At 38.3% G+C, this 26,598-nt stretch overlaps 1 protein-coding gene across 2 annotated transcripts in view; it reads left to right on the plus strand.

Annotated features, from left to right (window-relative positions):
• BRAF (B-Raf proto-oncogene, serine/threonine kinase) overlaps positions 1–25,452 on the plus strand; it is a gene marked incomplete at both ends in the record, with an annotated part of 77,211 nt that extends 51,759 nt beyond the window's left edge. Inside the window, 11 exons of one of the 2 annotated variants that reach the window (XM_084283621.1) lie at positions 559–595; positions 4,823–4,959; positions 5,730–5,847; positions 6,845–6,929; positions 9,205–9,381; positions 10,900–10,946; positions 11,517–11,635; positions 12,379–12,510; positions 15,258–15,392; positions 16,240–16,393; positions 22,639–25,452. In XM_084283621.1, the coding sequence (XP_084139747.1) occupies positions 559–595; positions 4,823–4,959; positions 5,730–5,847; positions 6,845–6,929; positions 9,205–9,381; positions 10,900–10,946; positions 11,517–11,635; positions 12,379–12,510; positions 15,258–15,392; positions 16,240–16,393; positions 22,639–22,661 (1,164 nt within the window). Of the gene's footprint in view, positions 1–558; positions 596–2,004; positions 2,125–4,822; positions 4,960–5,729; positions 5,848–6,844; positions 6,930–9,204; positions 9,382–10,899; positions 10,947–11,516; positions 11,636–12,378; positions 12,511–15,257; positions 15,393–16,239; positions 16,414–22,638 lie in introns of those variants that run through there. The other variant, XM_084283622.1, reaches the window with a different exon arrangement.
• Positions 25,453–26,598: the final 1,146 nt, after the last annotated feature.

The following is a 26,598-nucleotide window of genomic DNA, read 5'->3' on the forward strand; positions in this document are numbered from 1 at the left end:
TATGCCATAAGAGGTACTCTCAGTTAACAGTGGATTACAAGTGAAGGAAATCTTTCACAGTCAGTCATTTCTGAAAAGAGCAGAGTGCATCTGGGTATGCAAACCAGGTGCCTCGTTATGGGACAAGAACTAAGCAGAACTCATTTGACTGACTTACCTCAGTACAGGAAATTGATGTCCCAGCTTCTGATAAGACAGTTCAGACAATTTTGTCGCAAACACTGTAACCAGAATGCTTGGTTCAATATTTCTTTGTGCATTTTGGATAACTGCATGTTTAAATCAATATTTTCATGTCAGCATCTATTTTCAGGGCTGAGCATTTCAGTTTACTACTGGGAGATGCTTTTTTAAAGTAAATCATTTTAAAAAGTTTAATGGTTGTTGTATATAGTTCTTCAGAGTCACTGCTGTTAGTAAGCCAGGATAGGAAACAAAATCTACTTCATGGCCAGCATATAAAGTCAAGGATTCTCAGTTTGATCACTCTCAATTGATTCTGGAATATAAATGTGATAATACTTAAATACAATTATTATTATTTTTTTTAATTTATAGGACTTGATTAGAGACCAGGGTGTACGAGGAGAGGGAGGTAAGTAGTGTTTAAACTAGCTAGAGTGCTATATTACACGGTTGCTGTCCTTTCCCTTTGTTCTACTTCCTTCTATAAAACACAGGCACAAATGAGAATATGACTAGAATAAAAAATGAATTTGCATTTGCTTGTCCATGACCTTAGTATTTGTCTGACAAAGGTTCGAGTCATTTGCCAGTCATTCTGGGAGTGGGGGAGACGGAAGGAGAAAAAGTTTTGAAGTGTTACCTAGTTTTTTAGTTTTAAAATTATCTTGCACTCTCATTTTCACAGACACACACAGACACACACGCACACATACCCACACACTAATTCACTCACATGGCTGCACACAGATATGCTACAACTTCCAAACCCTCTCTCAAAGATTTTTATACCTGTTGTTCACCTTTCCACCCATGGAAACAACAGTCTTTGAAGACCATCAGCACGGTAGATGGACTTTCCATACAAACTGCTGCATCCTAAAGCAGCATGAAGTGCTCCGGTTCTTCTCCCCCTCTACCCCTGCTGAAGATGCTGCTTTGCTGTACTGCATGCCTGTGCTAATCTCAGAACCAAGTTGTTAGGACCTTAAGTTAAAGCCAGGTCTCTGTTTCCTTTAGTAACACCCAGCCACAATTGACAATTAGGCCAGAAAATAGATTTATTTTTCTTGAAATGTTACACATGGGCCTGTTAAGTCACTTTTCTCACTGGCTGTCAAGGTCCTGAAAGGGCTTCTTACATGCCATATTTATTCCTATGAATATAATCGTAATATAGAAATCATAAAGAAATAATAAGTAGGGTAGGCATATGACAGTTTTTTCTAACTCTGGATTATTAACACAGCCAGCTACTAGTAACTGTAACTTGTTCCAGCCATAAGAAAATTCCGAATTATCTCAGTGCACTCCATCCCGATCCCCAAGGTTTTGTACCGTGTACTATCACTAATTTTGTTTCTCCCGTCCAAACATGTTTGTTTGTAGGATGGTACCTACCTCCTGCTTTGGATTTGAGGGAGCTGTTTTTTCTTATGCCAGCAATAGAACACTTTTTTTTAAAGAAATTTCCTTTAGTCTGCAAGCATACTGATTTAAAGTTTCCAGTTTTGGCTATTTTTGTATGTCTCGATAGGTGTGGCTTTCCACAGTTTTGCCCATTTTGTCCGGCATTTAAATGTTGTGCTATCATGTTGGTTTTAACTTTTGATCATAAACTGTCTGCTTGGCATCTGAAAACAATTGGCTATTCCCATTCCTGAAACAGTGTTTTTAGTAATTGACCTTTTTGTCCTTCAAAGTACAGAAGCGATCTATGAATAGGAGTCAAAGCATCCTAGTTATTTCCCATGACTTCTTTCATTTCTTCTATGTGTCTGTCTTTCTGTCTCTGCCTGCCCGTCTCTTTCTCTCTAACAGCCCCTTTGAACCAGCTGATGCGCTGTCTTCGGAAATACCAATCCCGGACTCCCAGTCCCCTCCTTCATTCTGTCCCCAGTGAAATAGTGTTTGATTTTGAGCCTGGCCCAGTGTTCAGAGGTAGTTGGGCTCTTCTTTCTTGTTTTCACCCAAACAAAATAAGTAAAACCACAGATGCTGTTTGTGCCTCACCCTCACACCGTGTGTATGTAAGTGTGTGAGTTTATCAAAACACCTCTGTTTTTTGCTTGGCCTGGCTGGAATGCTTTGAATGTGCTTTCCACACATACCCACTTTCACCTTTACACGCTTGGAAATGACTATAAACAAAGCCTGACTTAAATCTTCTAAAGCAAGGAATTTCATAGTTGAGGTTTTTATATGGACCTTGACATAGTTTTTCGAAACAGAGGTCTTTGGATTGCATTAAAGTGATTTCAAAGACAACGTGATGTCCTTAACTTAGAATTTCCTTGACTGTTCAGTTTAAGTCAGTTCAGTGCTTTAGCAGTTTCTGTGTTTAATAATCTTTATTTTGAAACATAATCTAGGAAATCAAATGTGAATTACAAACATTTCCATTGATATCTTGTCAGGTCTCAAGGTTTGCAAGCATGGCAAGCTGCCATGGCAACTTTCAACAAATACTGCATTTTGAGAATGTTTTATTGATACCGCTTTGGGGCCCTGGATCGTTTAGGCTATGTAATTTTTATTTGGTAAATTTCCAGTGAAACAGTGTTTGTTTGTGCCCTGAACTGCATAAAGTAATAGTCGTCCATTCTCACGTCATTGACTCTGGGGTAATTCAGGCCTAAAGCTGTCAATGGATCTGTTGTATTGCACAAAATCCCCCCAAAAACATGGGATTTCATATGCTGGAGAAACCAAGTACTAAGTAATAGCATGAAATATAAATATTTTGTCTATATGTATAAATGTAGATATGGGTAGTTAAGTGCATGTAGTGTGGTTTTCAAATGCTACCATCTTGGCTGTTTCAAAGACTTTTGTTGCAGAATATATCAGGAGGAGTTCACCATATGAAATGACTTATAAAATGGTTCCAGAAATCTTTGTAAGAAGACAGATGTAAGAAGACAAGCAAACTGACTGCAGAATGGAATATGTTAAATATAGCTTCAGAGCCCAAGCTAATAACTTAAGTCCAACGTTATCTGAAGTATTTCACAGTACTCCCAATAACTTAGAAAATAAGCCCTCTGGAATTATTACGAACAGATTAACTATCATGTTGCACCATGTGCTGAAACTATTTCCACAGAAGGGCGGATATTGTGTTAGCGTTTCTATATCTTGGTATTAAAATTTAAGTAGGAGACTTCAGTTACTTCTAAAGAAAACAGAATGTGTTTTCTTTAACGTCTTAAAGTACAGCTTTGATTTTAAAGAGAAAATCTCTAAGCCAGTAAAATTTTGGAAAATAGCTCATGTTCTGGAAGCATCATAGATTTAATTTGACATATGTTTGATTTCAGACAAGTAATGTACTAAAGTTTAACAGTATAGGAACCATAAAGTAAATATGAACAAAAATGCATCCTTTAGGTCACTGTTTTCCAACTGCTTGTAAGTGTAGTTAGGATGCCCAATTATGCATTATTGTTGCTTTACCACATGGGACAGAGTTCATGGACGCTGTATCCCATTTTTGATGTGTTGGTATGCCATTATCGTGCTCTTCCACTTTTAAATGTATGGATTTGAGCTCAATGAGGAAAAGGAGTGATGGATACAGATAGTGAGATAAATTAGCACACACAGTGGCTGAACTCAAGCACCAGTTACAAAAGTTACAAAGTGGATTTTGAATTCAAGTTGGCATTAGGAGACTTTCTTGGTAAGAAAGGGGCTTCTGAAGGAACATGAGGAGGAGTATTGTCCTCCACCACTGATGTAAGAGAAAGCCCTGGAACGGTGGAGGTCCAGTACAATGACGGGCATTGTTTAGCAGAGCAGCATGAACTTAATTAACAGTTGACCCTATTTTATGTCCTTTGCATCGGGAGGGTCAGCATAACCTTGTTACTAATAACTATGGTGTATTTTAAAAAGCAGCGTCTAGTTAAAGTGTTCTATTTGTAAAGAGTCATTGGGGCTCTGAAAGACAGCTCTGTTAGTGACATTTTCCTACATAGCCTTGTTTAGACAGCATATGTGCTGGAGATGTACAGTTCCAGTTTGTACTTAATAGAATATGTTTCAAATAGCTAAGTAAAGTATTTGTTCCTTTGAAATCCTTTCTACAGTCTTATATTTATTTTTAAATAAGAGCTCCCTACTAAAGAGATAGCTTTAAAACAGCCAAATGGTTTTGAGGTGGCACTTGGAGACTCAGCTAGAAACCATTTCAATTTTTTGCATTTAGTCAATTTTGATTCCAAAGTACAGCATCTCAGTTGTTTATTGGGTCCCAAAAAGCTTAGCTACAAGAAATCTGAGAGGCAGCTACTGCTAACTAAAATGCTACTACTTCTCTTGTCAAAGAAACTGGTGGAATTCAAAGCAAACATACATATTTTTTCTAGTTAAAGAGACTTTGTCCCTCTAATTCAGGACCAAGAGACTGAGGACTATCAGGGATACAGGGATGTTTGACTTGTCTCTTCCTGTTACCTAAGACTTGAGCACTAATCTAGTATTAGTACAATATTTCCAAAGAATGTGTTTGTTCCCTCTTAACATTTACATTGATGTTTGGAGATACTGCATCTTAAAAAACATCCTCGCACCTAGTATCTACATTCTTGTAAGTTGGCTTCTTAGAGATAAAAATGATTCTGTTTCTGAAATTTAGGTTCAACTGCAGGTTTGTCTGCAACACCTCCTGCCTCTTTGCCTGGGTCACTCACTAATGTGAAAGCGTTACAGAAATCACCAGGACCCCAACGAGAAAGGAAATCATCCTCATCCTCAGAAGACAGAAATAGAATGGTAAGAGAAAAATCAGCTATTTTCACTCATAGTATGGTATATTCGTAGTATAGGAGTACTACATATCCATGTTCTTCTCACTTTTCTTTCATCGTAGTCATCTGAATTATTTTGAAGGTATTATAATTATTGAGGACTTTAAGCCAATAGATAATGGAATATTGAAATCATGGGACTGATATATAAATCATCTAAATCATTGACTGTATTCACTTTTCCTCCATTGCACCCAGAAGTCTTGACGTGCTTTATGTTATAAAGCCAGTTTCCATTCAAAGAACAGCTTAATTTTCCCCATCATGTTTCATGAACAGTGAAAGTTCTCTAATGAATCTCAAATATAACAGTACATAACAATTACTGCATTTATTTAATTTACAATTTAATCATGCGACTGAATAGGAATCGAAAACTAAATGAGACTTTCCTTTTAGTAAAAATAAAAATCTCAATTTTTACTGATTTTAACATTGCCCAAAATCTGTGGCAAGTATTTCATGTCAAGAAATTATTTAGTATACCCGTATGCTGAGAGTATATGCCTAGCTTGAAAACTCAAATGCAGCATTTGAGAAAAAAAATATTTTAGGATTTTAATTATATGAAATTCTGATATCAAATCAGAAATTTATTAATTTATATAATATCTTTACATTTATAATGTATATAATTTATTAGTTTATAAAATTTATTTATTAAAGTAAAGGACCTATTTTCACAGGCTTTAATGCACTTACTTTCTTTCTTACTATTTGTGCATTTATGTAAAGAAAACCCTTGGTCGACGGGATTCAAGTGATGATTGGGAGATACCAGATGGACAGATCACAGTTGGACAAAGGATAGGATCTGGATCATTTGGAACAGTCTACAAAGGAAAGTGGCATGGTATGTGGCCATCACAGCAAACAGTTATTCTTAAGCAAATGACATTGCCTGCTGGGGGCCTCCCAGCTGGAAAGCAGCTTTACAGGAAAAGGTCTGGGGGTCCTGCTGGACACCAAGTTAAACATAAGCCACCAATTTGGCCTTGTCACAAAGAAGGCTAATGGTATCCTGGGCTGCTTTAGGTGAAGCATTGCTAGGAGGTTGAGGGAGGTGATCCTTCCCCTCTACCTCATCACTGGTGAGACTACACCTGGAGTGCTGGGTCAGAGTCTGAACTCTCCAGTACAAGAGAGACAGGGAGAGACCCCAGCAAAGCACCTTGAGGTTGATTAAACAGCTGGAGCATCTCTGCTATAAGGAAAGGCTGAGAGAGCTGGGGCGATGCAGCCTGGAGAAGAGAAGACTCAGAGGGAGATCTTGTCTCTCTATATAGAAATACTTGAAGGGAGAGTGGAAAGAGGATGGAGCATGGTAATGGCCGCAAAGTGAAACACAAGAGGCTCTGTCTGATAATCAGGAATCACTTCTTTACAGTGAAGGTGACCAAGCACTGAAACAGGTTGCCCAGAGAGGTTGTGGAGTCTTCCTCCTTGGAGATGCTCAAAAGCTGTCTGGACATGGCCTTGGGTGAAAGGTTCCAGGTGGCCCTGCTTAAGCAACTGGGTTCAACAACATTGCCTCCAGAGGTCCCTTCCAACCTCAACTATTCTGTAACCTGTGAATACTTTTTGAATTTCAAAAGTCCTGTGTTAAGTAATATTAGAACTTCAAACAGTTTAGAAACTTGACTCTTGCGTGTTCTTCTCAATGAAATGTAGTTACTAGAAAGACTGAAATATCCATGTCTTTTTACAGAATATTTACTATTAATATTTTAGTGGTTTATTTCACTAAAGCTAGAAAATAGATAATCTCAATATTTCTGATTTTCTGTACATTATTTTCTTAATTGTGGAATCTATGTCAATGGTACTTATTTAAAATATTTGTTTTAAAGGTGATGTGGCAGTGAAAATGTTGAATGTTACAGCACCCACACCTCAACAGTTACAGGCTTTCAAAAATGAAGTAGGAGTGCTCAGGTAAGAATATTTTTAATGGCGTAAAATCATTTGTGTAAATTTATGCTTCTGTAATCATTGAGTTTCATATTTCTATTAGACTGCATTGGTCATATTCCTTCATGATGATAATTGGGATAGAAAGTATAACTTCCCATTTAAAACATTTATTTTGTATCCACTGCTAATTTGTCCTTCTCTCATATATCCATACCTTCTGTCTGGGTATAGATATACTGAATAACATATGTAGACTGATGTTGAGTATATCTATAACCAAACACTCAAAACAGACTGTTTTTTGCTGTTGTAGTACCCATAGGACAGTCAAGCTTATAGGTGAACTTGTGGGACCTTTGCTCTCATCCACGTTCTGAGATTGAAGGAGAGTGTACCTAATTGCTGTTTTCCAGCTACACTACTGACCAAGTTTTCAATTGTTCAGTAGTTTCTATCCAGTAGCATTGACTCCTCAAAAAAAAAAAAAGGTTTTTGTTTTTTGTTTTTTTTCGTAGTCATTTCTTGATTTTCTTTTCTCCTGTCTGCTGCTTGTACATTCTCAAATGAAGTATTTGTCTTGGGTTCAGTTCTCACTAGAGGATCTATCAACGTGACACCATACAGTATTTCTGGTGGAATACCACTAGCATCCAATTACAATCTTAACCATAATTCTGTTTTATGAAACAAAATAGACACTTCTTGGCTCTGGAAAATTGATGTGTTGAGCTGGGTGCCTGTGCTGGAGGATGGTCCCCCATAAAGTGCATGGTGAAACTCCTAAGTCCATAGCTGTGGAAGTAGAGGCCTTGTGGCATATCTGTTCAGAACATAGTGGAACCCAAAGCATAGCATCAAAAATCTTGTAGTTCATACCTAGTCCGGATTTCTCCTGGCAGTCCTGTGGCTGAAGTCTAGCCCTTCTCTGTTGATCCTTTTGGCACTTACAGTAAGCGGTCAATTGTCCTGTCTTTTGACCCAGACAGGCCAGATATACCCATCATCATGCCTTTCCTATTATGCTTCATCAGTACTTCCTTGAGATAGGATTTGCAAGAAATTGATGATTTTTGTTTACTCAGCAGTTTACTCACAGTATCACTTGACAGATCCTCACACCTGAAAAGGGCACAGTTTTATAGTCTAGAACTGTCGTAGCCTGCACTGCTGAGAGGACAAACAGGGTCACAGTCAAGGCTCTCATGGTAGTTTTTTAATATAAGAAAATATAAAGAGCTGCCAACAAAACAGCACAGCATACAGATTTAAGAAGTTGCCACAGGTTTTAAGCTTGGTCTGTTAGGTTTCTTCAAGCAGTGAGAAGGCTGCCTTCAATACTGAGCTGTGTAGAAGGAAGATTGCTTTTTCCTCAGCCTCTGGGAAACCTAAGAAAGACTCCAGAATGCTTAGGTGCCTCATCTTTGTGATCTGTAGTTGGTATGTTTGGTGGAATCTAGTTCTTCTTCATGTCCGTTTGATGACACTAAGAATGTGATTGACTTCCTGGGGAATTAGGAGAATCTTTCAGATTTTACAATGTATCAGTAGACTCTTCGAGGCCTTGATTCTACTGGGATATCTGCTGAGATAACCTTGGGATTATGCTTTGAGAAGTTTTTATGTCTAGAGTTTCTTCTTCTTTGAAAGAGGTTTGATTTAATGTGACCAAATCTCTGTGGTGAACCCCAGTCTATCCCAGTACTGTTTGGAAACAAGTTCATAGAGAGTATCGTAACTTTACAGAGGTACAGTTTTCATACCTGTTCCCATCATTTTTCATGTGCTAGCTCCAGAGAGTAAATGATTTTTATCAAAGTACTAAAAAAAATGAAGCCTTGTCAAGGAAGCATGTTGATAGTTTCTGAAGGAAAAGGTTGCATTTCCTGGAAGTCACCAAGACTGGAATTTCATTTGGGATGTCCTTCTACTTGATGGGCAGCAACATGTATAGCTGGACTAGGGTTACACAAGACCAGGCCTGCCTTCAAACAATCAATGTCCCTCGTAGACTTAGTGATAACATCTTCTGAGCATTCCTGTGCTGTTTTGTTTTTTTTTGCAAAATCAAGAGAAAGCAATGCTTGCTCCAGAATACCTGTTCCATGTTAATACAACAATAAAGGTTATAGGCTGTAATAATTAATTAGTTGAATCTAGAAATGGATTATCCTAGGGGAAGCTGAGATTGACCCAAGACCTTCTGTTTGGAAAGATGCATTTGGTTCTGCCTGTTTATTTATTTATTTATTTTCCCTCATCAATTTTCTCCTGATATACTTTTTTTTTCCCCCAACAGGAAAACACGGCATGTGAATATCCTTCTTTTTATGGGTTATTCAACAAAGCCTCAGTTGGCTATTGTTACCCAATGGTGTGAGGGGTCAAGTTTATATCACCATCTACACATCATTGAGACCAAATTTGAAATGATTAAACTAATTGATATTGCACGACAGACTGCACAAGGCATGGAGTAAGTCTCTTATTATCTCTTTGCAAATGAGCATTGTGACAGTGTTTGTGTACCTCTTTCACACTGTGACTGACATTGGCAAACTAGATTAGCTGTCTGTCAGTTTGCCAAGTCCAGAGTCCTGCCTTAATCAAAGTATTTGAAGAGTTTATTATTTTGATCAGTAAAATAGACTTCATGGTCTTTTTCTGGAACATAGGGAAGTACACATAATCAAGGAATATGGTCTCTGAAAGCAGAACGCAAGTTTAACCACACTGTAATTATCTTTAATCTTGTGAGAAAAGATTTCTGTTCAAGGCTTTATGGTCTTCACAGTGCAGATAGACTTAGGGTAAGAGTTTAAAAAGAAACACCCTGCAAATGAAAGTACAGAACTGTGTAAGATAACCCAGAATGCAGACAGCCCTGTTAGTGAAAAGAATGCAGTTTCTTTTATATTTCTCGTAAGTGTTGTAGCTCTCTAAATAAAGTAATAGGTTTCAGTGTTTGAAGAAAACATAACTATTTTGTTCTAAGGACTATGTGTTAAGTAATCCTTACTCCCGTTGACAGCAATGGAGGGAACTGGAATTTACAAAACTAGCCCAATATTGTATGTCAAAATCAGAACACTGATGTAAGATAGAAAAATCACCCTTCAGCTGGAAAACCACTATGATGATTGCAGTTAATTGTGCACTTTTTCCACTGAGTATTCGATTATATTTTCAGTCAAGAGGCGGGGAGATGTTTGCAGCAACTGGCCTCAGCCTTCTGTTTGCCTGCTGATATCCCCAGGCTCCCTCTGTAGGTAGTGGAGATACAGAAACTGTTCTTTGAGCATGATTCAAGGCAGGAACATAAAATGGGGCTTTTCCACAGATTTGTGCCACTCTAAGTGATTAAACAAAGAGCCGTGTTGCCCAATAGATTAAACAAACAGTTTTGTTGCCTAATTTAGGCTATATCTATGCTGTGGGGCAAGTACTCTCCTCTGACCTCCCTGCAGTCTATTTATCCATTCTGCAATCTGGGGATCTCTTTTCCAGTCCCACACTAAAAAACAGTCAGCTTGTGTCATGGGATACACATAGAGACTTGGAAACACTTTTAGGTCCCACGATTTGGAAACACCTAGCCTAAAGCTGTGACTTACCCACAAAGTGTCCTGATAGTCACCGTCAAGGCTGGGAGGCAGAGCCTTCAGCACTGAATGGCATGTCAAAAATTACTGACATTCTTTAGTTCTGATTCTGAATATTGACTTAGGCAACTGAAAAGCAGAAGTTGACATGTAATTGCTCTTTTATTCTTCAGTAACAACAGGTTGGTGGTGGAAATCTAAGCTTTATTTTGTTTTTCTTTTCTCCTGTGACTGTTGCAAGATCTTTCATGGATTGCTGATGTTTTAGTGCTTTAACAAACGTGTGCAGTTTGGATATCTACAGAGTTTGTGTTTTGGTAATACAATGAACTTTGAGCTGTTCATTAGTGGAATAACATCTAACCCATCTAATCTATGATGTTCCTTTTCAGTTATTTGCATGCCAAGTCAATCATCCACAGAGACCTCAAGAGTAATAGTATCCTTTCCTAGAGATGTGATTCTGGAATATGACAGCATTCTTTTTTCTTTTTTTTATTATTACTAGTTTTGTTTTGTTTTTCCTGCCAGAAATGACCTTATTGAAGTGAAAACCTCTTCATGGGTGATTATTTGTTGAATTGAAATTTGGTTGAGAAGGCGTTATATAATCAGTAGAAAAGTAATGAATACTTACTATGTCTATTGCTGTGATTCCAATAACATAGTGCATTTTGTTGCAGTTTAACAAAGAATTTCACATCATTGTAATGAAAGATTTTTCCATTTCACTCGTGGAGTGTATTCAGCTTCTAGTGGTTGAGTACTTGGCATCTCAAGAAAGTCACCTGGGCTGTAGGCTGTTCAGCACTGGCCTGGTCATTAAATATGTAACCCTACAGTACCATAATTCATCATGCTGGCTGCTAAGAACCTGTATTATATACATTTCTTTAACGGTAGTGAATGGTTAAAACTGTTATGTTTAAAGTTGCAAGTTTTTAGCTGTTTATTGTTCTTGGAGGACAGAACCAGTACTGTTTGTTTTCCCTTAACATTTCCCACTTAGATATTTTTCTTCATGAAGACCTCACAGTAAAAATAGGTGACTTTGGTCTAGCTACAGTGAAATCACGATGGAGTGGATCTCATCAATTTGAACAGTTGTCTGGATCTATTCTATGGATGGTAAGTAAAGGGGAAGTGGTGTGTCTGTTTTAACTGATTTAAGGGTATCTGACCAAGCTTTCTCAGACTATCCTTCCAGTGCATGGACACGTGCAAACTATCTGAAGCTGGAAAGACCAAGCAGTACTTAGAAGTTCTAAGTGAATTTCAGTTTTTCTTTAAGCACATTTTCCAATAGTCACAAGAAACAAACAAACCTCAGTGTCTTCTTCTCCTGTACTGAGGGTTAAACTAACAGGAAAAAAAATTGCCTAAGGAACAAGAATGTGATCAATTCAGGGTTGAGTTTTAAGGATTCACACATGGTTACTCTGAAGATGTCATGCAAACTGCTTAAATCTTCTAAGAAGTATAGTTATGACCTCTGTTGCAACTCATCTTTCTTCTTTTCCACTTGAAGAAACTGAAGGTTCTGTTAGTTGACATTATTTTCAGTGCTGTTATAATTCTAGTTTCAAAATATCTTCTTAGCCTGAACAGGGTCACTTTGTTCTGTCATAGATCAATAAAGGGATAACCAAGCTAAATAGAACCAATGAGAGATTGGTTATTGATACAGATTTTGAGATTTGTGTCATTATCCCCTCTGTATTAGAACTCAGTAACACCTGAAGCCAGGAGCGGGCCTTGCACCTGTTATACTCTGGACGAGTCCGTATTTTGTTTCTGGTATGCAAGGTGCAGCCTGGCATGGTGAAGTATTTCCTTTTGTTCCTTCCTAATTGTTTCCTTTTGTGGTACAGGCACCAGAAGTTATAAGGATGCAAGACAAAAACCCGTACAGTTTTCAGTCGGATGTGTATGCATTTGGGATCGTTCTTTATGAATTGATGACTGGACAGTTACCATACTCAAACATCAACAACAGGGACCAGGTAAAAAGAGCATGGGCTTGCGAAGGGGTTGACTTCAGTCAGCTGTGGCCTGAAGAAGAGTGATGTAGTCCTGTGAAGTGCCTATTCTGTTGTTTTGTGCGTTCCATTTGTGTTTCTGATGTTCTGAGATGACGTTTCTACATTTAGATCTGCCTCAGCCACATAACACCAATTTACTCACTTCTCTCAAGGTTTTTTTCTTCTTCTTTTGTTCCTTTTTTTACTTGAAGTACAGATTTTCAGATTCTGAGCTCGTTGCCAGGATACTTATTAAGGAGAGAGCAGGTTACTTAATAGTAATCTAGTTTAGAATAGTTCTGCAAAGCAGAAACGATTCTCTGTATGTTCAGTTACTCCTCTTTCTTTTCCACCTCCTGAACCGCCTTGAATAACAGCTCAGGAACAGGACTGACAAAATGGAATGGCAATCATCTCAGTGAGTGTTCCATATTCATTCCAGTCTTGAGAAATGCATGCACCATCTAATGGAGTTTCAGGATATCAGCATTTCTCAAATTCTGCTTGATGGAGCATATGACTTTCCAGAGTGTTTGAATCCTGTAAGATTACTTAATTGTGAACAAATATTCCATAAGTCTAATGATACCCCACGCCTGTAATATGTCTCCACAGGATAGGGATGTTCGGGAAGGCTTGTCTGATTTATCATTTCTCTGTCAAATCTGGAAATAGGATCTATGCATCAAGACCTTTGGTGTAAACTATTCCTTATCTGGCTGGTGATATATTTATGTTGTATCTGTGTCCGCATCCCTTGTTTTTTTTCACTGTCAGTACTTGAGAATTGCAACCATAGCAACGTTCATCTGTGAATGCCATTTTATAAGGCTGCTTCCATATTTGTCAGAACACTTCATTCCAATTCATCAGATTTGGAGTGACTCCTCTTTTTGTATTTTTTTTCTGTTCTTTAAACAAAGGGAAGTGTCTAGATTCCTGACCAGATGGTTTTAGCCTTCTAAAAGTAGTATTCAGACATTGTTTTGTTTTCACCTTTTAAGTTTTGAATCAGGAACCCTGTGAAATGGGTGCTCACATTTGAGTGCCGAAACAAATTTTAAATTGCAAGTTAACCCAGCATAAAAAATGTGACCTGAACTCTTGATTTTTTTTTATCCTCCGTTGTTTGAAAGAGATGGAAATATTGCCCACTCTGTATTGATGCTTCTACATCAGATAATATGTCACAACTGACATTTTTAGTGAGCAAAGCATCATTCTTGTTACACCTCTAAGAGTTTTTCTGACTTTAACAGATTTTTATAGACAGACTAGGACTCTTCTTATAGTGATAATCTTTTTCTAACATCTAATCAATATATTAATCCCTGTGTTATATACAAACAGTGTATCAGAAACAAAAATACTGATGATTTTTGAATAATTTTAAATTAAGTAGTATAATTATTTAGGAAAGAATAACTGCTAGAAGGTGATAACTCTCTTTGCTGCAGAGGTTATGGAGGGTGTAGACAAGCCTTTACTATGAAATGCTGGCACTTGGAAATTTCTGAAGAAACCATTTGGGTGATCTGCTGTACCGCGTAATGCAAATGCAGATGCATGCTGAAAGTTGAAAAAGGACTGTGGTAGTGTTAGTGCAAATAGCATAGGTAGTTTGCTTGAGTTGTGTGTTTTGTTTTGTTTTGTTTTGTTTTTTGTTTTTGATTTTCTGGCAGGTTGTGGCTTTATTTTTTTTTGCCAGTGTCAAGATATTGAAATAGTTATACTACATAAAATATAAGGCATGATACACCTGCTGGGTCTGTCTGACTGTTCAGAAAAGATAGTGATTATCTGCTGCAGCATGAATGGATCTTTGATTAGCTAGTTTGAAAGGGCTTTTTAGTGGCAGCACAACTGCAGTACTCAAACTGCATTACATTTGACCTTGGCTTGATGTGATGCTGTTTGATGGCTTTTTTAATATATCCAGGAGCACATGAACCAGATTCATACTCTGCTTTCCTGCTTTCTATTAATTTACTTTGTTTTATACTTAAGTTTTATCCTTAGGTGAAATGTAAACCTTCCATGCAAAACAAATTACTGTAAAAATTCAAAGCCTGTCTGCCTCTAGGTGAATATCAAAATAGGCCTGTAATACTCAGTTTCTACAGACGAAAGGCAGTTTCATTTTTGTATGTGGTTTTCTTGGGGGTAGGGAGGTGTGGAGGTGGAAGGATGGTCACATGTCAATAATAAGTTTTAGTGGTAGAAAAGCAAACAAAAGAATTTATTCTCAAAAAGTAAGGTTTCTTTTAATATCTGAAGTCCGCGTGTTTCCTAAAATGCCTTTTAGTGTGAACTTTCTGTTGACTTTCGTATTATGAAACAGAATATTTATTCTTAGGAACCGTATTCCTACCACAGTTGCTTATTCTTGTTTTTGTAACAGTTCTTGACACCAAAGAACTCTTCCTTAGATGTTCATTGCTATAAATGGTAACCATTTACTAGCATTCGTGTTTCTCCTAAATCTCTCTTAGTAGAGAAGGAGGAAGAAAAGTCTAATTTCTTGTCTTTACTGAACAAGCAAGCAAACATTACTCTTAACAAACCTGGCGATTTCACTTCCAGACGCTGTTCTTTGGGAGCAGAAAATTTGCTGCTGGAGCTAAAATAGTTTATAGCAAAATGTCCATCTTTTTTTGTTGTTGTTGTTTTACTGTTTATTTTATGAACTCATCTTCTTCCTCTTCATCTGTTTTTTTCCTAAAATAAAGATAATTTTTATGGTGGGACGAGGGTATCTATCACCAGACCTCAGCAAAGTACGGAGCAACTGTCCAAAAGCTATGAAGAGATTAATGGCAGAATGCTTAAAAAAGAAAAGAGACGAGAGACCCCTTTTTCCACAGGTGAGGAGTGTTTTTTCTTTAGTTCTCAGTAGACATGACAATTTAAAAACAAAAAAACAAAGATCACTTATGAATTCACTGGCTAGTTTAAGATTTTTTTGGTTAGTCCTACAGCAGGACTTCATAAGAGTTCTGGATTAGATCATTAGAAATGTTAATTTTCAATTCAAAAAGCAGATATTAAAATAGCTTGTATAGTCAGAAAATCATTTATTTGTTGGAGAAAGTTTCCTGGGCAATAGCGAAATTAATGATTGCAGTTAAACACGTGAATTAGAACTTGTTTTCTACGTTCTCAGAAATCTGTATGCTCTGCTCCTTCCTCTCCCCCAGGCTTTATGAGGGGAGTCTGATAGTTTGGAGACAAAACTTTATCATGCCTGCAGGGGGAGGTTTGGGTTCTAAAAGCTTGAAGGGGGAAATCTTAGTTTGTTTCGAGTGTACCAAAGCATTTTCAAAAATAAATTGAGCTCCCCCTGCTGGCTTTTTGGTAGATGGTGTTAGGGAGACAGCTTCCAGAGAAATGGTGTTTGTTTACGGCGATAATAGCTATAGGTAACAATGCATAAACAAGGAAGCAAATAAAAAGCAACTGTTTGCCATATGCTTACACAGGGAAATCAGCATGGCCTTTTAAAGGGGAAAATGAGACAGTTTCTTCACAAAATGTCCTTCTTGGCTTGTGAAGATGTAAGCACAAGAGTGCAGTGCAGTAATTTTTTTTTAAGTTTCTGTTTCAATGTGTGTATAAATATCTTTTTTTGTAGTTAATTGATGTTCTGCCTTTGGTTTTAAGAGATTGTTACAACTTTAGAATAACTGATCGGTTATTTTCTGCTTGTTTTAGATTCTTGCCTCCATTGAGCTTCTGGCCCGGTCATTGCCAAAAATTCACCGCAGTGCATCTGAGCCGTCGTTAAACCGGGCTGGCTTCCAAACAGAGGATTTTAGTCTGTATGCTTGTGCTTCTCCAAAAACACCCATCCAAGCAGGGGGATACGGTGGGTTTCCAGTACACTGAAAAGACATGTGAAAGCATGTGCCTGTGTGTCTGTGTGCTGGTGTGTTCCGATGTGTGCAACACATTTGTACGTTCTCAGTTCCTACCAGCTACTTTTTTAAGGTTTATTGGGGGAATGAAGACTCACTTCCTAACACTGGGCATTGAATGTCCTGGTACAAGTCTGTGTTGGTATGGAGTGCCTTGGGAACAGCTGGCACAAGAAGATTTATAAGGTCACTTAAGAGAAATGGGAAAAGTCACTTCAAAAGGAGTAAAACTCCTCTAAAGGTCATTGGGTGTCATTTTTGCCTAGTTTATTGATTGGAATTAGTTACTCAGGAGTGTATTTATTTTTAATTAACTCAAAGTTTTGTTTTGTTTTTCTTTCAGTTGAGCTCATTATTAAGGAGCATAAGGCTTTAGATCCTTCAGTTAGTAATGCTACTCATATGTGGGAAACAATTGGAAACATGAACTTAGCTGCAAGGCTGAGTGCAATCAAAACTGCTTGTAGTCAGCAGAAGTAAGCAGAAGCAACACATAATCCAAAGAAAGACCTTGGTGATGTGTGACACTTTTTTTAAAAGTTAAGGTTTTAAAATAGCGCTGTTTAGAGAACATCTCTTCCTGCAGAGAAATGGTGGCTTATTTTTGTTTGTTCATTTGGTTTTGTTTGTTTCATTTCTGTTAGTTTTCGGTTTTGCCTAAATGCTCTGATAGTTACTCTATAGTTTAGACCATCTCAAAATGTTCTATTACAGTGCAACAAAAGAAATTCTCTATGTCTGCTTTTGCTGACTGGTATTGGTCTCTGTATCCTTCAGTTAGCAAGAACTTTCTAATTTAAAAAAAAGAAAAAAAGCATGGAACATAACTAAATAAGAGAAAAAAGCTGCTGCTAACGGATTTGAAAAAGCAGTTGTTTGCATGGAAATCAGTATTATACCATGAATTTTATTAAGGTGAAATACTTTAATTACTTTAATATTGTTAATAATACTACAGAACACGCTTCTGCTCAGTGAGGGATTGTTTTTTTTCACTTCTGTATGAAGCTGCTAGTTTGACTACAATTGAATCAAACTAGATATCTCACTAAGAAAGTGAGAAGCCTTAGCACAATCCTCTCAGCTCACTTGAAAGATTTTATTTTTCTCTGGACCATTCCTGTGGAACAGGTGAATCAGAGTACTGGTTCAGGTTACATCAGTCTTTGATGTCAGATATGAAAACAAACAGTAATATTATTAACAACTGTGTTCTTGCATATTTTGAAATTAATTACGCAGTTTTGTTTGTTCTAAGCAGTTAAGCTGTTCATTTTCACAGATATTTCTGCATTGGAAACAAGCTATTGCTACTCTTGTTAGGACTTAAAGGGCCAGAAAGGTACTTATAGAGAGGTGCGCATACTGTTAGCAATATGTTTTTGAAATAGATGAAGAAATTCCACAGAGGTTTTCCTTTCTGCTGTCTTGCTGGCAACTGAGCCTTTTTCAAAACAGGAAAGTTAGAGAGTTTAAAGAGATGGAAGCAATTTTTACATTTGCTGGCCAGATTCTAATGGTCTTTTTGGCTTCTACTGTTGGAACAGTTTTGGAACTAACTTTTCTCTTTATGTTAGTCAAGAAAACTCAGCTGTTGAAATCTAGCTCTTATGGAAATAGTTATTGATTAAAGTTATTGTTTCACAAAACCTGTTTCCCATCTTTCTGGTAGTTTTGCCTCATTTTGGCAGGCCTATCTTAAAATGAAAACAGGATTTAAATGTTTTTTTCCTCATAATCGTTTTTTTTTTTAATTATTTTAGAAAGTCAGGAGGAATGCTTCTTAACCTTTGCGGTATGGTATTCAGTGCAGGCTGCAATGCCTTTGTCAGTAAATAGCAAGAGGAGGGCTGTTGGGCATTCCGCAGAGTCTAGAATTGCATCATCCCACACAGAAAAGGCTTCACCATACTGAGAGTAATGGAGAGTGCAGAGCCTCCATCACTGCCTTACCTAGTCTTACTCTTTTTTTGGGTCTGCCAGATAGGTTCAAGCAAGTTGTTCGTTGTAGTAGCCTTGGTTGTGGTTGTTAAGATTGTCCTTCATTGCTATAGGAACTATAATTTATGGGGAAAAATGCTGCTATCCTAGATGTGTTTGGCCCCATTGCCTGCTGTATGGTCAGTGCACTAGAATTCTTCCTGTGTCATTTGCTGTTCTTACACATCAGGCATGATTTGGGATCCATGACCATAACATGATCTTAGCTTCTTAGTAAGCATTTTATGAAGCCAAAAATAACACTGCTTTATGTTGATCATTGCCTTAATCTGGCATAAAGGCATTTAGGGGTTTAATTTATGTAGTTTATAATTGCATCTTCAGTGGAATTCTGAAACATATATAGGATAAAAAGGCCTAAATATACCCGTGGACCTGTGGATTTTGGTCAGTGTTTTCACAGATGTGACTCGGTTATATTATTTAGAAACAGGTATCTATAGGTCCTGAAAACAGGTCTGTAACAACCCAGGCTTTCTTGGGTAGGTAATTTATACTGTGTGTGATTCCTTTTTTCTTTACTTCTCTACATCTGAGTATAGAAACAAAATCTCTCCTTCCTTCTAGAAGGACCAGATCCTCTTAAGTGCTGCTGCATATTCTTCTGAGGATATTAATTATCAACATCAGGCCCTGTTCCAAATATTGTATTTAGCCAGTGGATGGTATCCAGATCAGAAGATCAGCACAAGATCTGACAGAAAACTGCTTCTTTCTCACATATTTTTTTTCTGTGTCTGTGAATGTAATCCAGGCAAGTAGGTGTATTTGGTGTAGAAATACTTTCCCTCTGATAAGCCAGTTATTCTCATTTTCATTTGACAAGGCTTGCATGGGCCTGGAAGGGAACCATTCTTCTCTCTCCAATTCTTCTAAGAAAAGTGGCATCTACCCTGGGATAAGTAGAATAGTTAGGATGCCAGCTACATACCTTAGTGACCTCAGAAATTCAGCTCACCTTTAAATTTGTGAGCATAAAGGTTGGTAACTACATGCTAAATCCTTCCAGAAATAAGGGGCAGTTGGTTTGCTTAGAAAATGCCCTTATAATATATCATTTGGACGCAATAAGAAATAACATGGTGATCTTTTCTGTACAGATATTTTGGAGGTGCATTTAAAATAGTGCATATAAAACATGAAAAGTATGAAAAGACCAGTAGCAACTAACTCAAAAGGGCTCTGTAGGTAGTGCAGCCTTTCACATGCTATGCACCCTTTAGAAAAAAAGGACTTTCTCTGTTACCCATCAAAGCAAGTATCCAAAGCTCTTCTTGGTAAAAAGCACACATCAGATGTCTGTCTCACAACAAATAAAAATGTAAAAATGTTGTTTTTATCGCATCCCAAATCACAAATTATGTGGTTTCATAGCTTCAGAGTAAACTGACCTCATTTGGAGCAGCAACAGCTCAGCTTCTTACCCTTGCACTGGGAAATGCTCCGTGTATTCCACAAGGGGGATCCTGTTCCTGCAGGACAGAGCATATCAGGACACATTCCTAAAGCTGTCTTCACTTCACCCATTCATTGCTCTCAAGCCAGACCTTCCAGTCCTGTGAACAGGACAATGGATTCATAGTCCGGGTTATTTCATTTACCTGCACGCATCCCGAGTCTCAGGAAGAGGTTGTCTGTGCTCTCTCCCCCTCCTACAGGTGGGATTTATTTGGGAGGATAAAAGAACCAGCTACAAATATTTTAGATCGTCAGAGTAGAAAGGGTGACATAAAACATTTTAGCTACTCCTCAGAAAGTTCTGTTTTCACCTAACGTGATGAGAATTCCTGCAATGTAGATAGATAATGCCATCTACACTCTTCATCTAGGGAAAGCTTGTACTTGTAAACACATTTTATACATGTTCATTCGACATAATCCCACTATTAGATGAACATGTTACCCATTTGGGCACTTACTGATCTGAGAGCAGATTAGCAGTTTTGAAAGGGGAGATTTACCATTAGCTTGTCACAAAATAAAATAACATTAAAATTAAAAAATATATATATATTTGCTAAAGTTGTATTTAAAATGGAGAAAAAGTCTGAAAATCAATTTTTAAAGCTACTATCCTATCTGAAATACTTCCTGACTTCTGCTCCTGTTTTTCCATTGCCTTTTCCTAATTAGTGGTTCGTCTTTTATCATCTGAAATCCCCGTACGACTATTAAAAGCTGAATTATTAGCAGAAATGGGCAGAAGGACAAGATGAGTAATGAGAGAGCAATCTCTTGTTTATAAATTGATCTTTAATCAGCAGTTTAGGAAAGTAGACAGAAAAAATAAATTAAGTATAGCACGTTTTGAAAGTGTAGCTAAGCATGAATGTCATTTTTAAAAATTAGCTTCACAGGCAATACTTGATGACTTTCCTTGTCCTTCTCTTAAAAGGGAAAAAGGAGGGGAAGAGAATTACAAAAACTGAGGTGCTGTTAGAAGTTACTGTGAAGAGAGTTGGGCGCTGGTGAAATGTGCCAGAGAGAAGCAAGAAGAATTCTCAAATACTAAGCGTATTGTAGAGCAAGGGTTTTATCTGTTGGTAGAACTAGTAAAAAAGGCAATTAGTCTCATCATGAAGGTTTTTGTTTTATTTTCTCTGTTTTATTTTGTTTGTTTTTAATGTTGTTATAGCTACCACCATAGACTATCAGGACAGACAGAGCTCAAGGTGTTTCACAGCCCCCCATACCTACCACTCTTACTTTAGACTTTGGGTGCCCTCCCTTCTCATCTCCCATGTGATACAGGGACCTCTCCTCTTTCCCTGAATTCTTTCTGTTACGTAGATCACCTGTATCAGCTGTTCCTACCAGGCCCATGGATGTCCTTTCTTTTGCCTCCCCCATGCAGGCTGCTGATCGTTTTCTTGGTTCCCTTCTTTATAAAGCAAGACATTCAACTGAATTTATGCTATCAGTCTAAAATTCTGTTTGTAGGGACATTTCCAGATTGTTTCCAATATTCAGAATAGAAATCTTAAGAAAAATGGAAGCCAACAAAACTCTTGCTTTTGAAAAGATGGAAGGACACTAAGATAGGGAGCAGTTGTTCAGATGTGATAGCATTCACAGCCTTCTGTTGGAGCAGAGGGTCTCTTCTGTGCATTTAATTCCTTCATTACTAGGAAAGCATAAACTAACTAGAAATTACTAGAAATAGCATAAACTAACCCAAAATTTATGTGAAACACAATGGGAAGTTATACGTACATTTATTTTTCTTCCACTCCAGAGTCCTTTGGGTTAAACATATTTGCACACCCCTCCTTCAAAATCTTAGAGAATACAAGTTCTGTGGGTGGCAGGATTTTATTTTTTTTGGCTAAAGCATAGGATTACGAGGATGAGGATGAGTATCTTAGTTTCAGCTTCTATTCAAGGTGCTGGCAAACTTCTTAAGACCTTGGGCATCAGTTTTACTCCATGGTGCCATGGTTTCTTCATCTCTGAACTGCTACTATCAGACTGTCCTGTGGTGCGATGAGGCTAAATAAACTGTGTAGAGTTTCATGAGGTGGTTGCATGTGAAAGCACTGTGTAGGATTTCTGTTTGTTCAATAATTCTTCAGGGAACATGGGGTGCTTTATTTTACGTGTTCCCTGTTCGTGAGGCCTAATTTCTGGTCTGGGCCTCAGCAGACGATCTCATCAGTCTTTGTTTTCTCACAGTAGGTTTCTGTGTTGGTCTCTAAACCAGATTCTGGCATTCTTTAATACTAGTTTAATACTCAGGCACTTTACTGTATATAGTATTTAAAGGTTAACGGGTGTGTCAAATTTGCTATTAAACCAGTTTTATACCAGGATAGAAATTAGTTTGCAGTCTGACACGTTTCTTGCAATTACTGTTTTTGAGGAGGATATGCATGCAATAAATAGGGAGTTTGAAGTGAAATTTACCTGACAGATTTTATTTTAAATGCATGATGATTAGACTTTGCTTGAACCTGCAGACCTCTGTCTTGGGAAAAATGGGTATAACTTGCTTTCGAGAAATTCTTTTTCAGTAAAATACGCTGGGTCTGTATTCAATGTTCTTTCACTGTGTTTCTTTTGTGCTTTAATTTTAACAGTTTGCATTTTTTAACATCTTTGGTATCCAGCCTAATGTTCAGCTAGTCTGGAGAAAATCTCTGACCACCTCGTAACTGAAATCACCTTTTTAAACCAAGCTCTTGTCCTCCCTCTACAGGAGAATTTGCAGCGTTCAAGTAGCCACAGCACCATGGCAGCACCCACTCTGTTATTTAAGTCTTGTGTTCCTACAGTTTCTTAACATCAAAACTCTATTCTGCTCCGCCGAGCCTAAAGTAATTTAGAAAAGATATCCATAAGCTTAAAAGTGGAGCAGAATGGAACTGCCAGTCCAACACAATGGGAAAAAAGTACCTTTTTAGGAACCAGAATACTCTGCTGCCAGTGTTTCTCCTTCAACACAAAACACCACGTGCATTCGGAGACCCGCAGTGGCTGCCTGTGCCGTTGGCATCATTCCCAGGAGAGAGGAGAGGGCGCTCGTGGTTTGACTTTGGTGCTCGGGCATGAGGGGATGGAACTGCTGCTGCAACTTAGGAGACTTGCTTTGGATGGTCTGCCGGTCGGCTTTCTCCCTCTAACAACGTATCATCAGAGGCTGAATATCTGATGAGTGCTAATTAAAAGAATCATCCTCCGTTCTGATCTCTCTTCCTGGTGTACTCACTGGTTTGTGGACAATGCAGTATCCCCTTTTCACTGTGTTACAATGTCAAACACCTAATTCTGTCTAAATTGGGGGGGTTTATTCCAGCAAAATTAAACAGTGTGGGGTGGTGGAAGCTGGAGAAGATGTTACTCTAAAGGTGAAGATGTTAATCTGAAGGAAAAGGGGATGCTGCTGCACTTTTTTTCAGATTTACTTTATCGCTTCCTCAAAAAACAAATGACAACCACCAACCTTAACCTTTTCCTTTTCCAGTATTTTCTTGGTGTGTGCATATACAACATCTTTTAGAAGGGTTCAGTAGATCCTTCTTTTGTTGGTCCAGCAACAAACAAGTTTTTAAAAAAAATGTAGCGAGATTGTCCTTTTTTTTTTCTTTTTTTCTTTTTTTTTTGGTATCATATGATACAGTGTATTTATCAAAGATGCTACCGCAGCATCTGAAGTCTGTAGAATTCCTGATACAGACTGTGAACGGTGTATGTACCTACTTTAAAAGTTTTATTTTAAACGAGGGTGCAGGTTAATGCCAGGTACCTTACCAATATGTAATGTTTTCATAAATGGGAAAAAAAGTTCTCAGGTTGAATTGAATACAAATACAAAACCCCCTAGAATTAGACATTCCGAAAATTGTTTTGGTACTTTCAACAGCTTTCTTTTTTTTTTTTTTATTGATTTTTATCCTGTTAACTAAATGTCCTCTGATACGTGTGTGTGTAAATGTGGAGCATCTTGTCCTAATGGCAAGCTGTTAGATCAAAGCAAAACGGTACTTGCTGGATCCACGCTGACTACTTCTCTCATCGCTTTCTTCCCTGTGATCTCCCTCCCTTCCGTTTGTCTTTCCCTTTTGTACACTTTGCAAACTGGGATGAAGGTGGCGGTATCTACTTCAGAGTGCTTTGTTTTCCTGTCCTCCAGTCCTGGTTTTCAAATGGTTGGTAGCTTTTTGACAAGTTACCCAGTCAGGGAAAAAAAAAAAAAAAAAAAAAAAAGGAAAAAAAAAAAAGCTCATCAAGTTCTGCACATTGTTTACCTCTAGTAGAATATCTTGTGATGTGATCTGTTTGCAGAGTTCTCTGGTATGTGGTATTAAATGTAAATTATTTGTACAGAGGCAAGTCAGACCACATTAGGAAGAAATTCAAGCTCAGACAGAAGCTTTCAGAATTTGATCCGTATCTGCCCTGTACCACTCCACGTGAGGCAGGAGAGCTGACCCACCTCTGGCTGGGGGGCCTGGGGGGGAGGGAGATGTTGGACAAAACCGTGACAAATAAATGAAGGAGTCAAGCGCGTGTACGTGCGGTGTCCCTACGAAACGTGTGTGTTGGGCGAGGGGACCGTCCGTGTTTCTGGCTGCAGAAGGCTGCTCCCGGGCTAAGGGAGAAACACGTCAGTAGCGGGACGCGGTGTTGAAACCCCGGAGTTGTGCGGTGTTGCTGGTAGTCTGTGATGGTCGACAGTAAATATTTACTGGGCTTATAGGGACCGGACTAATCTGAAGTGGGAATTATAACTGAAATACTGTGTATTCATATTAATTCCACAAACATTAGCAAGACAGCAATAGTGAATGACTTAATAGTCACTACAAGAATGAAGTGATTCATGTTGGTACATGAATAGAATTGACTTTGTGTACAGGATGCATTTAAAAAAAAAAAAAAAAAGCACAATTTTTTCTCGTCTGCTGTGGGTCTTCAGATGCTGTAAGGCTCTTTCTCCTCATTGAGGTTGGCAGGAACTTCCCTAGTAGCAATAGCCACTTCCCAGTGTGGAGAAGCTGCTGAAGCGAGCGGTGGTCGGAGGCGCGGACGTGGCCCAGGCGGCAGGCGGGGGGCCGCTGCGGTCGGCAGGCCGGTGAGATATTGACAGAGATCAGCTCCAGGAGAGCCCCTCGCTGCTCATTCCCCTTCACCCCACGCGTCGTTTCAGCCCTTGGACGGGCTGTGGCCCAATCTGTAAATGTAGGGCATACTGGAAATTAAGATGCTCTTGAAAGAAACTGTTACCGGAGCCAGTACCTACAGGTGGTTCAAGAGGCGTTGGTTTCGCAGAGCTTGATAAAAGCCCTAGTTTCCTTCCACAAGGTCATGCTAGCAGAAAACTGTCTGCTAAAATATAACTGTTAGGAATTCCTTTGCTTAAAACGAACTTATTTTTGTGAAGATTCATTACCCGTTAGTCTACAATATGCTTCTTGAGCCCATAGGAAAAGCACAAGGAAAATTGCTATCCTTGTCCATGCAAAGCACTTTATAAGTAACACATGATCTTTATGTTGTGTTTTCTTTTTTTTCTTTTTTTTTTTTTTTAATTGGGGTTTGTTTGTTTTGTTTCATTTTTCTGTTTTGTGTCTTTTTTTTTTTTTTTTTTTTCCCTGAGGAATGTGCAAGTTGTTTGGCTGCTGTTTAGAGAAATCCTTTCAGGATGCATTTCTACTGGTTTCCATGTTTGTTCTTTTCCCTTTGGATAGCTGTAGTACCATGTTTGTCTTTCAGAGGTCCCACGTAATGCTCATGGAAAACTTTGGAAGAAATTTGGTTTGTAAATAATTGGGATTTTTTTTTTTATATATCTTTTCCTTCAAGAATGTTTCTGGATGTCTTGCATGCCATCAGAATCAGTCTTAAAGGTGCCCTGTTGATGTTTAGTGAGTGGGGAGATGGGTGGACAAGAACTGAATGCCCCGTTACAGCAGAGCAGTGAAGGAAGTGAAGTGAAATGGAGTAACAAATACATTCATGTTCATTGCACCAAACTTCTTAAGCTTCTCTGTGATGTCCCAACCACAAGCACATGCCATCGGATGGAAATGCTAGTACATGTTGTGTGTGTGTGTGTCGGGACAAACATCTAGGCAGTCATGTTGCTTATCTGGTATCTAAGAACTATTTGCAAAACAGCCTGTAGCCAGTCCCAGCCCCTCATGATGTCCTTGCTAACCACGCACGTACCTTCCCCTCTGCCTTTCCTTTTCCGTGCAGTTGGAAGAGGGCTGTGACCTTTACATCTTCCCTGTTCAGTGTGTGATCATTTCCTATGGCATATCTGCTGGAACTGGAACGTTGTAGTGGAGCTTAAACCAAGTGGTGTGAGCACAGAGGCCTGCTCATTTTGAGAGTAATTTCTGCATGAATTAAGTCCTATATGGCCCCAGATACAATTAGCTCAGTAGGGCTGGGTTTCTGTTGGTGTTGTTTTCCCTGAACTCATGCAAGTCATTAAATGCATCCACTTCTGCCTTTTATGCTTACCTAAAATCATCTTTTCTTGTACTGGAATGCTTCAGCAGCCGATGATGATGTAGAATAAATGAGGCTGGGCGCTGCCATCTTACTGTGGCCTCTCAGCATCACTTGGACTAGTGCGTGCCCATCAGAGGCAGAGTTTGGCCTTGATGATCTACAGTGAACGAAATGCTGGCTGTTGATAAATACCATG

The sequence above is a fragment of the Netta rufina genome (assembly GCF_964035555.1).
Source record: "Netta rufina genome assembly, chromosome: 1".
In the NCBI taxonomy this organism is placed as follows: Eukaryota; Metazoa; Chordata; class Aves; order Anseriformes; family Anatidae; genus Netta; species Netta rufina.